The sequence below is a fragment of the Orussus abietinus genome, unplaced genomic scaffold (assembly GCF_000612105.2).
Source record: "Orussus abietinus isolate OABI.00-Male unplaced genomic scaffold, Oabi_2.0 scaffold319, whole genome shotgun sequence".
Lineage (NCBI taxonomy): Eukaryota > Metazoa > Arthropoda > Insecta > Hymenoptera > Orussidae > Orussus > Orussus abietinus.
This window is the reverse complement of record NW_019394474.1, coordinates 88,437-103,481: the sequence shown is the minus strand read 5'-3', so window position 1 is coordinate 103,481 and position 15,045 is coordinate 88,437. Positions and strand designations below refer to the sequence as shown.

General features: G+C 50.2%; 1 protein-coding gene across 5 annotated transcripts; it reads left to right on the top strand.

Annotated features, from left to right (window-relative positions):
* Positions 1–1,522: 1,522 nt before the first annotated feature.
* Positions 1,523–12,158, top strand: LOC111673984 (heterogeneous nuclear ribonucleoprotein Q-like). 5 transcript variants are annotated; one of them, XM_023432486.1, is made up of 3 exons: positions 1,523–2,234; positions 6,614–6,770; positions 8,783–12,158. In XM_023432486.1, exons 1-3 carry the CDS (start codon positions 2,070–2,072, stop codon positions 9,016–9,018), a joined length of 558 nt encoding a protein of 185 aa, XP_023288254.1. In that variant the 5' UTR covers positions 1,523–2,069; the 3' UTR covers positions 9,019–12,158. The 5 variants fall into 5 exon arrangements, 4 of the variants coding, with proteins under 4 accessions (XP_023288254.1, XP_023288253.1, XP_023288252.1 ...); XM_023432485.1 differs by having other exon boundaries at positions 8,780–12,158; XM_023432484.1 differs by having other exon boundaries at positions 6,614–6,779.
* Positions 12,159–15,045: the final 2,887 nt, after the last annotated feature.

Below are 15,045 nucleotides of genomic sequence, written 5' to 3'. Positions count from 1 at the left end.
CCCCCCTTAAACTCGAACACATTGCCACTTTCAAATTGCTTGCAAGATCATATCTGAGCCATGGTAGACCCATTCGAAATTTTCAGCCAAATGTATGCGAAGAGGCCGGGAAAAGCATTTGCAATGAGAGATTACCAGACTCCTGGTCGGGAGAGGGAGAGAGAGAAAGAGAGACTCGTTACACGTCGCATCCCATCGGAATCGCCGTCCCGGAGGAGGGACTAGGGTCTCACGCTTCCCTAGGGATATCTGCTATCCCGTGTTTTCAGTGTTGCAGGGTCCCCTAACGCTACCACGTACTACCAACCTCAGGAGAGAAAGTCCCGGAACGCAGGATGTGTCGCGCGTGTCGAGGTGCCGGTTCATTGGCGTCTAGTGGACGCTCGAACGGGGTCTAGGGACTTCTAGTAACTTTCGCCGGTCGAAAACTATCGAAGCTCGTCGAGCGTTCGGAAACGGGCTCGACGGTGCGGTACATTTGTCCTAGGGACATTTTCGACGCACGAGCGTTGACGATTTTTGTGTTTCGCTATGGGGTTTTTATCTCTCTTTTTTTTTTTTTCTTGGTCAGCGTCAAATCGACGTTAATGAAAAGGTACCTTTCACGTACTCCGGGGTGGAATGATCGTATCTCGCTGGCGTTCCCTTCACCTCGCGTTTCTAGTTTTTTGCCGAATCTCGGCACGCCCCACTCGTAGAGCGACGTTGCGTCTCGTGGCTCGGATATGATGTTACCTCTTTTTTTTATATATATATATATATTGTCAAGTTGCAGGGTTATCCAAAATACCGGGAGTATTGGCCGCCCTGTGAACATCGTATATTTAACGACTTTTACCACTACCACTTCCTGTCGTCACACCTGTGTCTGTTCTTATTAATGAATTTTTTTTCTTCCCTTTATTTATTTATTTGTTTTTGTTCTTGTTTTGCATTCTCTCTCGCCGAGACGACTCAGAGGAGAGTCGAGCCACGAGTGCATGCGTATTGTTTGTTTTGTTTTCTTACGTTTGGTGCCCTATGGCCGTAATTATACTGAGTGACAAGTGTACAATTAACGCGCCCATCGCTAGAGGGGAGTGTTCCCCCTCGTTTCACATATTTTTGTTTCTGTCTCCATGTTTTGACGTTCATTGTTCATGGTTTTTGTTTTTTATTTTTTTTTTTTTATTTCTTCCTGTTTTCTTTTCTCCTCTCGTTGTCTTCCTTGCGAGCGTGTGTATGCGTGTGGCGACCACTACGAATGTGTATGCATCATCAATTGAAAAAATCTGTTTACAGCTCTCAAGGACATAGGTAAGCCGCGCCGTTGAATGACGAATGCGACGTTGTAGAGTATTTCTGTTGGTAGTAATCTGTAAATTGTGCTCCCTCTTTTTAGTTGAGTTCACTATGAATCTCCCGGGTCGGATGCGTACCGAGTGGGGGGTCGTCGATGAGGATCCATTTCTGTGAATTTAATCGGTGCCGATTTTAAAAAAAAAAAAAAAAACAAGTTGTCAAGGCGAGAAATGTTCACCCCCATCGAGTAACTAACATTATCGGAGCTATTATCATGCACTGTCCGAGGAGGAGGTCCACTATTTTTACACGTCGCATCTCTGTCGTGGGCTCGAACTCATCAATTCGACAGTTCGAGGTCATAAGTCATTCCTCATGCCCTTAGTCATTTTTCACGCCTGGAAAGAAAAGCCAAGAAAAGAAATAACGAGATTGACGATGATAATAATAGAGAATTTTCGACGATCCTCGCGCGGTACGCATTATGATTTAAATTTCAGGATGTGATGGTGGTAGGGTGATCGTCGCGAGGTCCTTTTTCCCCGTTTAGAGTAATCGTTATAAATGAAGAGTCCCTTGAATCGTTGCCGCGACAGTACGGTTTTTGTTTTTTTCTCCTCCTTAAATTGGCGCATCAAAATTTTATTCACATCTTTTCCCGGCATGCCTTTTCCGTAACGACATACACAAGAAAAAGAAAAAAAAGAAATAGACGGTAAAGAGAGTATTTTATACCTTGAGTAAGTTGCCAATTGGATATATCGTGGCTAAACCTGGGTCTATTTGTAATGTGTGTTTTTATAGATTATGATTACGACTATTACGGTTATGGGGATTATCGAGGTGGCTACAGTGATCCATATTACGATGACTATTATCGATACGAAGATTACTATTTCGATTACGCGCCGCCTCCGCCACCTGCCAGAGGGAGAGGCAGGCAGCCTCAACCGGTGGGTCGCCTTTTTTAATCGTTTTAAAAGTCGTTTTCGTTACTGAACCGTATATAATTGCGATCTATTTTTTATTTGAATTTTTTTTTTCTCGTTTTTTTTTTTTTTTACCTCCGTTAATTTGACATTAGCGGTAGTTTGATTGTGGCACAGTGTTCGCGGATTCCTTCTTTTTTTCTCTCTGTCTGTGTTTCTGCCTCTGTGTATATATACCTCTCTCTGTGTCTGTATACCCAGGTGCGCGCGCACCCGTACCTGCGCACTACCACGTGCGCCCCCGTACCTCTGCGCACCCACCTAGGGTGTGTCCGTGCACGTGCAACCGCGCACCTGTCTATACTCACACCCACGTATTTCATGTATACGTATACACGTTTATTATACAAATCTGGTATTACCACCCACTCGTCGCCTCCAGACACCTCGCCCTCTAACCAAGAGCCTGTGCGTGTACATTAACCAAAGTGGCTAAAAATCGACTTGCTATGCCGGTTTCGTCTAACAACCAACTAATACACCTGTCCACGCGGGGATGTGCGAGATATCTCGAGCTCTGATGTCCCAGTTTGGCGTTTAATCACACTTTTTTTTTTTGGTCTTTTCCTATCGATTCTCTGTTTTTTTTTCTCTTTTTTTTTTACTTTTTTGTTCCCCGATGCACTGCACTCGCGACACGCTGGCCGGCCTGGCGGAGAGAGGGAGGGAGAGAGAGAGAAAGAGGGAACGGATGACTAAAGGCGGCTGCACGAGTGACGATAAATCGTGGCGACTTGTCTGTGCAGTTTTGATCGAGTTCTCAAAAGAAACAGAGAGAAAGAGAGACAAGTTGAATTTGCATGAAGTAATCACGGCGATTCGTCGGCCTCGCGTGCGACCATCTTAAGAGCTGTCTTTTGTTTCTTTTTTTTTTCCTTGTTTTTTTTTTTTCTGGTTGGCACTGTTGTTCGCTGTTGTCGTTGTCGATGTCGCCCCCTCGGGATCGGAGATCGAGGACGAGGAAGCGCCGCACGAGACGAACCCTGACGTAGTGTACATACATGTACGTATATACACATATGCACAGGTGAGCGGACAGGTCGAGGAGTGCGCGCGACTGCACTGCATTTGTTCGTGTCTCCCTCACCTGGGGAAAGTTGGCAAATCGGAGGAGAAATTCGAGAGGGAAGAGAAAATTGAAGGAAGTAACCGAGAAAGTTAAAGAAAGAAAGAAAGAAAAAAAAAAGAAAGTCAAAGAAAGATTTATAAAATGGATCAGAAGTCGAGAGAACGAGGAGACGAGACGGCCCCGATTATAGTCACCGACTAATGACATTCTCTCCAGCACTCTACATAGCTAGTGTCACTAACTTTTACCCCCCCCCCCCTCCCCCCTTAAACTCGAACACATTGCCACTTTCAAATTGCTTGCAAGATCATATCTGAGCCATGGTAGACCCATTCGAAATTTTCAGCCAAATGTATGCGAAGAGGCCGGGAAAAGCATTTGCAATGAGAGATTACCAGACTCCTGGTCGGGAGAGGGAGAGAGAGAAAGAGAGACTCGTTACACGTCGCATCCCATCGGAATCGCCGTCCCGGAGGAGGGACTAGGGTCTCACGCTTCCCTAGGGATATCTGCTATCCCGTGTTTTCAGTGTTGCAGGGTCCCCTAACGCTACCACGTACTACCAACCTCAGGAGAGAAAGTCCCGGAACGCAGGATGTGTCGCGCGTGTCGAGGTGCCGGTTCATTGGCGTCTAGTGGACGCTCGAACGGGGTCTAGGGACTTCTAGTAACTTTCGCCGGTCGAAAACTATCGAAGCTCGTCGAGCGTTCGGAAACGGGCTCGACGGTGCGGTACATTTGTCCTAGGGACATTTTCGACGCACGAGCGTTGACGATTTTTGTGTTTCGCTATGGGGTTTTTATCTCTCTTTTTTTTTTTTTCTTGGTCAGCGTCAAATCGACGTTAATGAAAAGGTACCTTTCACGTACTCCGGGGTGGAATGATCGTATCTCGCTGGCGTTCCCTTCACCTCGCGTTTCTAGTTTTTTGCCGAATCTCGGCACGCCCCACTCGTAGAGCGACGTTGCGTCTCGTGGCTCGGATATGATGTTACCTCTTTTTTTTATATATATATATATATTGTCAAGTTGCAGGGTTATCCAAAATACCGGGAGTATTGGCCGCCCTGTGAACATCGTATATTTAACGACTTTGCAATTCTTTTTAGATATATTTATATAGATGTTTATATATATATTCATATATTAGACGTATGTGCGCACAGAGAAGATACATAACCTCGTCCGGTGCGAGCGACTTTCCCTCTCGACTTGGTCTCGCGGCCTCGAGGAGGCTCCTCGTAATACATTCGAGTACAGAATCCCATAATTTCGGTAGATACCTTATCAGGCATTATAAACTCCGGTTCATGCTTCCATTCTAACCCTAACTCAACCCTCGACTCGGTTATTCACAGTGGAGATTTCACGGGGAGCGTTTATGCTCCCCTAACCTCAATTCCTTCGTTATAATTCCGAGGACAACCCATTTTTCGTCCTAACTTGTCCAGAGATTTCAAGAAGCGCATGCGCGCGGTTTGAATGTGCCCTGATGGATTATGGGTCGGATTTGAAATCAAATGAGGATTATGGAATTAAGGACAGGGTTAGGACGGAAGCATTAACCAGGGTGGATAAACAACTCTTGGGTGACTGTTTGCGATAAGTGATCGATAGATTTCTCGATCGAGTTGACGAGATGTATCTTGTATGAGTAATTAGTTGGTTTGTGGATGCCGGGCTTGGGCGCGTCTCCTGTCGCTGCCGTTTAGTGCGCCGCGTCGCCACTGGGCGCGCTACTGGAAAGTCGGTCCAACGGAAAGTCGCTCGCGCCGCTCTATGGGAAATGGACTTGAGGATAATTCCAGTTGCATCTCGGAAGAGTCTGAAGAGCGGTTCCCATGTACGGTGTTGATGCGTCGCGTGAGATAACCTTGTTAACGCGTAGGTACTCCATGGATAGAGGAGGGAACATAGACGTGCACACGTGTATACGCAAATGTGAATGCTAGTTCATACTTGTGTATATACATATATGTATATGTATGTGTGTGTGCACGAGTCATCGCGACTTTTTTCGCGTATAAAGGAATACGACAAAAAAAAAAAGAAATGGTAGCACCGGCGACACGTCTCACAGCTCTCGCTTGCTTCGGCATATACATACTGTCCGCTTTTACGCTTAAACCATTTACTGCTATGATGCTGCTGCTGCTGCGCCGCTTACATGATTTTCAATTGACTTTGTTTTAGCTGCCAGTGCAGTAGGTTGTTGTCGCTTAAAGTTCCTTCGCCCACCGATACGGTTCGCTTTTCACACTTTACTACTTTGGATAACTCTGCTAACTCTGCTGCTGTATGTAAAGATTTGGTTAGTAAGACTTGGTTTTAGGTGAGCTCTCTCACTCGCTCACTCTGTTCTCACACACAGACACACACGTACACATGCCTCCATTCTTTCCGCTGTCTTTCGTCCTTTCTATCTCGCGTCTTTCTCCTCACTTATCGCCCTTCCCCCAGGTCCTCCTCCGCGGGATCACCCCAGAACGCCGCAGCTTCGGACGCGTTTCCCTCGGAATCGAGCAACCCGGGAGGAAAACGCCTCCTGCGAAACTTGTTCGGGGCACCCTGACGAGCAACTTTTGTACGGGCCGTTTCTTCCCACGGGATCTCATTCTCACGGAAAATCCCACGAAGAGTGCGCGATCACCCCAAAGTCGGCCAGGGATGCCTTGATGGCGAAACCGCACCGATCCATGCCCCACTTCCCTCGAACTATAAACATCTTCGCTGTTAAAACCCCTCGAAAAGACATCATTTTACAAACCACCTTGTTCACAAATAACCCTAACGTGTCCACCGATTCCCATCGAGCCGAACGCTCAAAAAAGAGAGGAAAAAAAAAGAACAGAAAAATAGAGGGCAAGGGGAGCCCCATAACCTCTGACTCGAGACCGCGGCGGCCATTTTGCATCCCTGGCACGAGTCGTTTCCCCTGTTTCTCTAAATTCCAACTCCTTCTTCCCCTCCCGAACAGAATCTCACGTGACAGGGTAATCACTGCTATCACATTGCGGCGAGTCGGCGAGCGAAGCGACTCGCCCTTTCCTCGGAGTAAATGGCCAGGGAACGCTCGTTTCCCGACACACGGTCAGGGCCTAATCATCAGAGAGAGAGAGAGAGGTGTGCGGGCCTGCACATGTGTCCTTCTATATATTTTTATACATACGATCTCTAGATATATACCTAGATGTAGAGAGGAGAGGCGGCAGGCGCGGGCGAAGCCGCAGTCGAGCCAGATGGGGTAACGATTGGGTGTGTGTTGTTTGGTCAGGCTGGTCGTGGGCGTGGAGTACTAACGCGTGGCCGGCTCGGTGGCACCCAAGCACGTGGGCCAGTCAGGGGGGCACGCAACCCCGCAACTACCGTAGCCCGTGGGGCCCAGCGGCCAGCCGCTCGTGGGGGGGTCCGCGCCAAGGGAAGTTTACCAGGTGAGGATGGTCTGTATCTCCACAACGAATCGTCTTTTATCCTACGTCTCTCTTACTAACCGCTCCGCCCCCTTCTCACCTCTCTTTGTTTTAGTCATTTTAGCTCCGACGCTCCCACGCTCCGCTCTTCTTCGACCTCGTCCTTGTCCTCGCCGGGGTGACGAATTGCGCCGCTCTGCTGTCGAAACCCAGTTTATACCGGATACTAATTTTTTGGCGATATTTTTTTTTCTCCCGCTGAAACCAGTCATTTTTACGTGTTTGCTAGTTCTAGAGCCAAAGGCCTGGTTTAGTTAAACTACCGGTGTAAACGGCGGTGTACCTTCGCGAGGTGATGCACCCTGCTCCTGGGGATTGTATCCAGGAAGGACAGAACCGTTTACTCTGGTGATTTGGTAAAACCAGGGGTTGGTTCGCGGGGCGATCGGGGTGGACTCGGTCTGAGTCTCGGGCCTTCGCGCGTACCTAATAATGGTGAACATAGTCATGAGGGGAAAGTGGGGAATCTTTTACCAGAAAATTTAATATCTCTTCCTGTGTATACCGTTTCATGGATTGTGTTCACCGTTTTATGGTTAACGCGGGGTAAGTGCCTGGAATCTCGCCTTCGCAAGTGACTGGCCGGTAATTTAGACTTAAGCCTGACGGAAAGAGCCTGGGTACTGGAATTGCCGAAATTGGGATTAATTCTTGCACTTAAATTTCTGCAATTTTGGTCGTCTGGTCTTTCTGCCTTGCTTGAGGTTATCCTTACGTCCTGTGTCCACGAAGGCCTTGGGGAGAATCCTTGGAATCTCTTCAGGGGTTGTCGTAACGACTTGCAAAGCGGCGCCATCTTGGCGGCGAATTCCTAAACGAGCGTACCGGTTACCGCGACTTGTTTGTTAAGTCCTTTTTAGCAAGATGGACATTTTCGGATAGATTCTTCGGCGGAGTGGGGGAGTCCTTTCCTTATCTGCAGGACTTTATGTGCTAACGTTAAGAGTAACTCGGAGCGCACTAATGCTTCCACTGATTTTTCTCGCCAGCAGCGCAAAAGAGTATCCACGTAGTGCCGCTTGATCTTTCTACGGTACAGTAAGGGACACGAATGTCTTACCTCCTCGTCCTGGCCTCACCATTCGCAGGGAAGGCATTCGTGTCCATCGGTGTACCAGTCACTGCCAGTAAATAAACCGACACTTTATTATTCACCGCGTCAGACTCTGGGCGCACCATAGTTCCGTATTCTTATTTCTTTTGGTAATCCACTCTCGCGTGTCCATATCTCATAGTTTCGTTCGAGAACGAGCTCGCTTAGAACTGGAGTCACTGTAACTGGCATCAGTCCCTCCCTACCTCCTACGGTATCCAACCCACCCTATTTACTAACAGTAGGTTAGCTCTAAAAGGATAAGTAAAACCGAGAAGTGACGCGCGAACGCCGAGTCAGGTCGCTCCGGTCAATTGGAGTGATTGAGTAATTTCCGATCAAATTTTTGTTTTTGTTTTTTAATTTTCCATGAGTAAAACAAAAATTATCAAATCTTCCGGCTTGGTGTACCGAGTAGTGTGGAACTCCACAACGTGGATACGGAGGCTCCAAGGAAGGTGTCCTGACCTCCATAAAATTTTAATTTTTGTCCTTTTCAAATTTATAGATATGAAAAAAAAAAAATGTTTATACAAATTGAAATTTCACGAGTGCCAGGACCTTTCTTGTAGCCTCCATATTCACTTTGCAAAGTTCGAAACGATTCGATGCACTGAGTTCGGGGAAACGTTTGAGAGAGACCTCTTCGAGGCCACTTTCATACCACCTTAGGAAGGTCCTGACCCCCGGAAAATTTCATACATATATATATATTAGGTCTACTTTATTCCTTCGTAAAGAATTTTCAATCCTTTTCAATTTAACCTTGCACCCGTCGTCTCCGATCGACCGGGCGGTCCTGACTTTGGTGAAAGAAACCGCGCCGAGGCGGGCCATCGGTGCTCGCAAAACCTGACGTCGTTCTGTTTTCTCGCAGCAGGTAAACGAAAGTTTGACGGGGGTCACCAGAACCAGGGGGAATCTAAACGTCGCTTCCAGAGCAGCTGGGGAAACCAACCCCTCGCCCAACAACCACTGGGCAATGCGTACGGATTGGCGAGTCTGAACGGCGGCGGCGGCGGAGGTGGCGGAGGTGGAGGTGGAGGTGGCGGAAGCGAAAGTGGCGGCAGCGGCGAGGACGAGTGGTACCAGGACTCCTACCAGCCGTGGAGCTAACTTCGGCGGGTGCGCGAGTCATCCACCGCACCAGGCACCGCGTAGGTACTTGCAACCGAGCTAAAAAGAAACGGGCGAGCGCAATCCTCAGAGATCGGCCGCGAGCACGACGGGGACCGGGGACCGTCCATCCAGTCGCCGCCGTCCCGGGGCATAAATCGATTAACCTAACCTCTAACGCGTTCGGGAGGAGAGGTCGCTTGGAAAGGTAAAGAGATATATTCGGTTGGAAATAGCGAGGGTGGAGAGATGGGATAGGAAAGAGCGAGGGAAAGAGAGATGGAGAGATAGGAGGTTATATGGGAGCGAGAGAGAGAGAGGGAAGGTAGAGAAGCGTAGAGAAGTGTGAGAGGTATAGGAGAGCGATGGCAGCGCCGCCACCACCATTGCCCGCTGTTGTGATTATGTACAGTCATGTGCCACTGGGACTATGTTATCACGTTGGAGTGTGACCACCCACCCACCCCGTACTCTTATTATATATTATGATAATACCTACTCGTAAGTACCACTACTACATTGTCACATTGTTTACTGCCAAGTGAGAAGGAGGATCAGCGATGTTGACATTGGGATTGTGATGACGGCTCGTATAAGTAGTTAAGGGAGAAAGAGAGGGAGAGAGAGAGAGAGAGGACCCTATCGGGCGAGGACCCTCTAGGGGTCCGCGCGAGAAAGAGCGAGAGGGCGTGACGGAGAACAGACACGGAGAGAGAGAGAGAGAAAGAAGAGAGCAAGGGATGCGGGTGCGTGGAAGCGTGCGCGCGAGTGCGAGTGAGAGGGAGCGATTGGACCGTACGGGAGTGCGAGCGAGAGGGAGGGGGCGCTCGGTGGCGCCGCTTGGCGGGACCCGCGCGAATCACTCGGCCCGCCGCGGCGCCGCGACCGCCGCCCGATGGGAGGGTGGGCCCGCGGGTATGCGAATGCGAGCGAGAGAGCGAGTACCTGGGGACCGCGCGCGCGAGAGAGAGGGTGAGTGACAGCGGAGATGGGCGGAGAGGCGGGAACCATGCCGGACGAGCGGGTGTCTCTGTGTGTGTATGTGTGCGTGGAGCGCGCCAAGCGCCGCTAGACCTTCTATTGTTGGTCTATAATGTGTACAGTCAGTGAAACTATTACTATTAAGGGTCAGGCAAAGGGTTTCGAGGACGCGCGCGAGCTCGACGTAGGGGACGAGAGGAAGGAACGCCAGGCCGCCGCCAGTCAACGCCTCGCAAAGTCCGACGAGAGGCAAACCACCCCACCCCACCCTACCCCACCCCCCGGGTCGGACTTTAAGGCGAAGAGAGAACGCGTCGCCCAATTTTGTACATTAAATTCGCCGCTCCGAGGGAGACGGAGAGAAAACGGAGACTCGAGGTCTACTCTGAGATCCGCTGAGACCGACCGACCTCGGGAGCGACTCGTCCTTCTCGGCGGAGACCGGAGGAGAGATGGAGAGATAGGGAGAGAGAGAGATGCGCGCGGGGAAAGAACCGACAGAGGAAGCTAGAAAGAGAGAGAGGAAGGGACTTTTCAAAATCGCGAATTCGGCTGAGGGAGGGCGCGGATGAAATTTCTTCCGTTCTTCTTATTCCCCCCCCCCTGTATTTTATTATTATTACTTTTTTTTTTTCTCTTTTTAACGATTGACTGGCTACCGGTGGAGGCGACGAGCGGAGAAAAGAGAGAGACGACGTTAGGCATGCGAGTGTGTATACGGTGATGCATGAACACATACAGCACACACTGTTTGAGTGTTGACTTGTTGTTATTGTTAGCCTGTTAGTTAATTAGTAAGAGTTGTAAGTGCGGGCTGTATAGTTGGTCCCTGTCCCTGGAGCCCAGACACCCCCTGTTCTGGAGATTATTGGATAGAAAGAGAGAAAGAGAGAGAGAGTATGAGAGAACGAGGACGAGAATGCGAGGGTGAGACAGAGAGAGAGAGAGAGAGCGTGAGACAGAGTCGGAGAATGAGAAACACGATCCGTTCGCGATAATACGATTCATGCACCCCCCCCAAATGAGGATTAACGAAAAACCGTACGATTAGGAGGATGGATAGGAGACGAAGGGATGGAAAACGCAAAAAAAGAATATACGCAACCACAACGACGACTACGGCGACGACGACGGCGACGGCGACGACGATGATAACCGCGATATCACTTGTAGTGATTTTATTGAACTGCTGCACATCCGGTCTCCGATTTTGACAACGATTAGACGATCGACACACCGCGAGATTTAAATGTAAACGCCGACTTCGATTGGGATTGATTTTACTCCTTTCTGCCGATTCCGGTGGGTCACGTGACGCTGGTCACGTGGCTCCGATCACGTGGCACCGGTCACGTGACGCGCGGCCAAGATGGCGCGGGAAACGCGAATCGGAGGACGAGACGGTGAGAGGGAAAACAAAAGCGACACACGAGGGATCGAATATATAAATAAATATAAATAAAACGGGACAGACGCGCCGCGTGATTCCACGATCGACCTTCTGCTGACGGACGCGACGGGATTCTGACGACGATGGAGGAAAAGGAAAACGCGCGCGAGCGCGCGAGCGCGAAAAAAAAAGGAAAAATGGCGAAAACTCGAGAAACCTAGTGAGGAGAGATACGGCGAGAAGGAACGTCTGGACGAAGATCAATTGCTCGCAACCCCCTCTTTTATTTATGGAGAGCACTTTGTTAATTTTTATTCATGTTTTACTCTTTAACTCTTTAATTCTCTTCTTCCCCCCTCGCTGGGCGCGGCGAGGGGTGCAACGCATCTAATAGTAATAATAACGATTACTGTGCCTCGGTAGGACGTCCTTCCAACCCACCCCGACACGCATCTGACACATTCGACACATTTGACACGTGACACCACACGATAACACACCACATACCCTGATTACCACACGCTTACTACCCCGCCCTCGAGTCGGACGATCGTCGTGCGAGTCCTTACACTTTTGTCCATTTACACGAGCCCGAAACATAACCTGCCCAGCCTACCACCCACCCACACCCACCTGCTACCCACTGCGTTAACACGCACTGTTAAAAATGTCTCGGTACCTCGAATTTTTTCGAATACAAATGTACGCCAAATTCCACCCAAAATCCAAGTAATCGTGAAATATGCAGCTTCACAATGAAAAAAAAAAAGGAATGGAAAATTAGGTCCACACAAAATATCTTCAGGTTGTAAAAGTGTTCCACAGAGAAGGAGGCTAGATTTCGACGCAATTGTATACGAAATTCCTGAAATACGCGTCCGAGGGTGAAAGGTCCCTCGGTACACGTGCATCGCAATTCGAGTGGACATTTTTAACAGTGTATTACTCGGAGCCCCCCAACCCCCACCCTCACCCCCCAACCGAACGACCGCCTACCTACCCTATTTATAAAAGCATAATATCGAGGATATGATAATATTAATATTAACAATATGATAAGGATGATATTGCTAATCACGCTGAGTGGGTTTTTGTGACGTGATAACGTTTCCACTACGATGGTGTTCTGGTCTCAGATTAAATTGTGAACGTATGCATACGTACGCGTATGCGTCCCTGTGTATGTGTGCATACGTGTGTGTGTGGATATCGTGAAACGAGCGACTGTGTGGGTGCGCCGTGGACGCAGGGTGTCTGGTTTAAGCGCCGGTCTGCGAGATTGTCTTCGTTCAGTTTTTGAGGGGGTGCGAGTTAAGAGACGCGGCGCGATCGCAAGGTACGCGGATTTAGGGCGTGGTTTTGTCAAACTGTCAGTGGAAACGGTGATGTGCCAAGGCGACGCGGTCGGCACCTTTCGAGGGTACCGTCCCAAGGCGGTACACGGCCGTTTACACCGGCGGTTTAATAAAACCGCGGGTTTAATGCGAGTACCGCTAAGTGGTCGGGGTAAACGAAGCCGAAACGTGATTGGCTAACCCTGGATAGGGAGGATTTGAGGTTTTACGACTTTTAGCCTGCTTAAGGGACGATTATGGGAGAGATCGACGGGGCGAGCAATCGCGAGCGGGCGTTTAAATCCGACGCACTGCGCATGTGCACTTAGGCAGAATGGGACGGAGTGTAGAGATGGAGCGAGTGAGGACGAGAGGGAGAGAGAGTGAGAGAGAGACGGTGGAGGGAATGTCGGAATCGACTCTCGAGCACGACACGCATGCGAGGGAACGGTCCAGGACGCGCGAGCATGGGGGAGAACCGAGATAGCTCGAAGACCCGTGTAAAGGGGAGGAGCGGAGAGCGAGGAAGGAAAGCGAGGCTAGGCGAACAGGGAGATCGGGAACCGAGCGAGAGGTGGATAGAGAGAGATAGACGAGCGAGGCAAGGGGGCAGGAAGCGCCGGAAGTGGGAAACCAGGGATGCGACGAGGCGAATACTTCGAGTCAAATCGGACCACTTTTCGCGTATCGCGAGTTATCGATGCGAACGAGGGCGAGAATTGCCATTATCAAGATATACCAACGCTTCACATTCGCGCTATAATCGTTGAAGCCGCATTAAGGGGAATCCAAACCTTCCAACAAAAAACGTCGCAACCCGCGTTTCGATGACACCGTTCGCGTTAATTCGCGGTTATCGAATCTCGCCATCGAGGCGCGTGTTGTGACGTTTCGCCGGACAGGATTCGCGGATCGATCTTAAATTGCAAATTCTACGTGGCATCGATCTTTACTTATAAACTCGAGGTGGCATTAACTTGAAATTTGAGGAACCCGAGGTGGATCGGTATTCGAAGTCGTCGCGTCGCTGCAGGATAACGGCTCCGACGGCGCCGCGCAGGTGGCAGCCCCCCGGTGACGAGACTTTAGACTGATCTAGGTGTACTAGCGTTACGATATTTGGCCCCCCGGCCCCCCTTTTGTACCGGCGAGCGGGGGCGCGCCCCGGCCCCGAGGCCGGGGGTCGCATTTAGTATAATGCACCACTGGGGCTGGCGATGCAGCGGCCCGCCGAGTGCCCCGAACCTTCCGCCCTGCCCGGGACCCGCCGAAGGGTGCGACGCAGGGGGCGACGCAGGGTGCCCCTTGTCCGGGGTCCGTCGAAGGATGCGACATAGGGTGCTCCTTGCACGGGACCCGCCGAAGGGTCGCAACGCAGGGTGCCCCTCGCCCGGGTCGCGACCTACCCCACGCCGACGGTGCGTCATGAAAGGACTTCCCCATTCTTCCGGACGCGGAGAACTGAGCTTCGTTCGATTTTCAATGTTCTGACGATTCTTAGCGGAGGTGTCCGGTAATTGCATGACTCCTGTCGATTTTATGTACAAAGTATATACGCCATTTGTACGTAACATCGGCAGGACTTATCGACTCGCTTAGGGTTTCGAGAAGGAATCGTTTTTCGGTTTTCTCGCTCTTGTTTCCCCCCTTCTTTCCGGGGATTCCTCGGCTGGACGCGAAATCGGGCCTCGGTGGAGGTGAGGTGTCCGACCTCTCGTTAAGGCTTTACCCGCGGGGGTTCCATGTTAGCGGAAGTTTTGGGATAATTGTTAAGGGTATTTGTCAAGTTTTACCAAATTCGGGGTAAGCGGCCCCTCGCCTCGCGGGTCCCGATTTCGGGCATGGGGAGGGGGCGACCGAATCAGGGGGCGCCCCGGCGCATCGCAGGTGCATCGCGCCTCGACGCAGGTCCCTGCCTTAACGGTCGAACACCCCCGTCAGGCGTCAGGTGACGGATGTTGCGTGATCCCCGGGCCGGCCACATTCGCGTTAGACACCGCGACCCGGGGACGTGTTTTTTTTTTCTTCTTTCTTCTTCCTTTCTATTTTANATATTATATATTATATTCCTGCAGATATGCATTTTTGTGACGCGACGTTGTTTAGCGGTAGCGAGAGAGAGGGAGAGAACGAGAGGGAGCGAAAGCGAGAGAGCGAAAGTGAGAGAGAGAGAAAGAGAGACACAGAAATAGGGACGAAGAGATAATGGCGACAGGGCCGATCGAGAGTGCGCGCGCTCATGTTTTACGTTTTGCCAGCCGATTTTTTACCGCTGAGAGAGGGAGGGAAAGGGTAGATAGACGGACAGACTGGGAGAGAGAG

Excerpts from the sequence above, each read along its gene's own strand:
- LOC111673984 (XM_023432483.1), top strand. The coding sequence starts at position 2,070 with ATGTGTGTTTTTATAGATTATGATTACGACTATTACGGTTATGGGGAT. Across the intron at positions 2,235-6,613 it reads GAGGCAGGCAGCCTCAACCG|GCTGGTCGTGGGCGTGGAGT; the intron begins GTGGGTCGCCTT and ends TTGTTTGGTCAG. Across the intron at positions 6,780-8,779 it reads AAGTTTACCAGGTGAGGATG|CAGGTAAACGAAAGTTTGAC; the intron begins GTCTGTATCTCC and ends GTTTTCTCGCAG.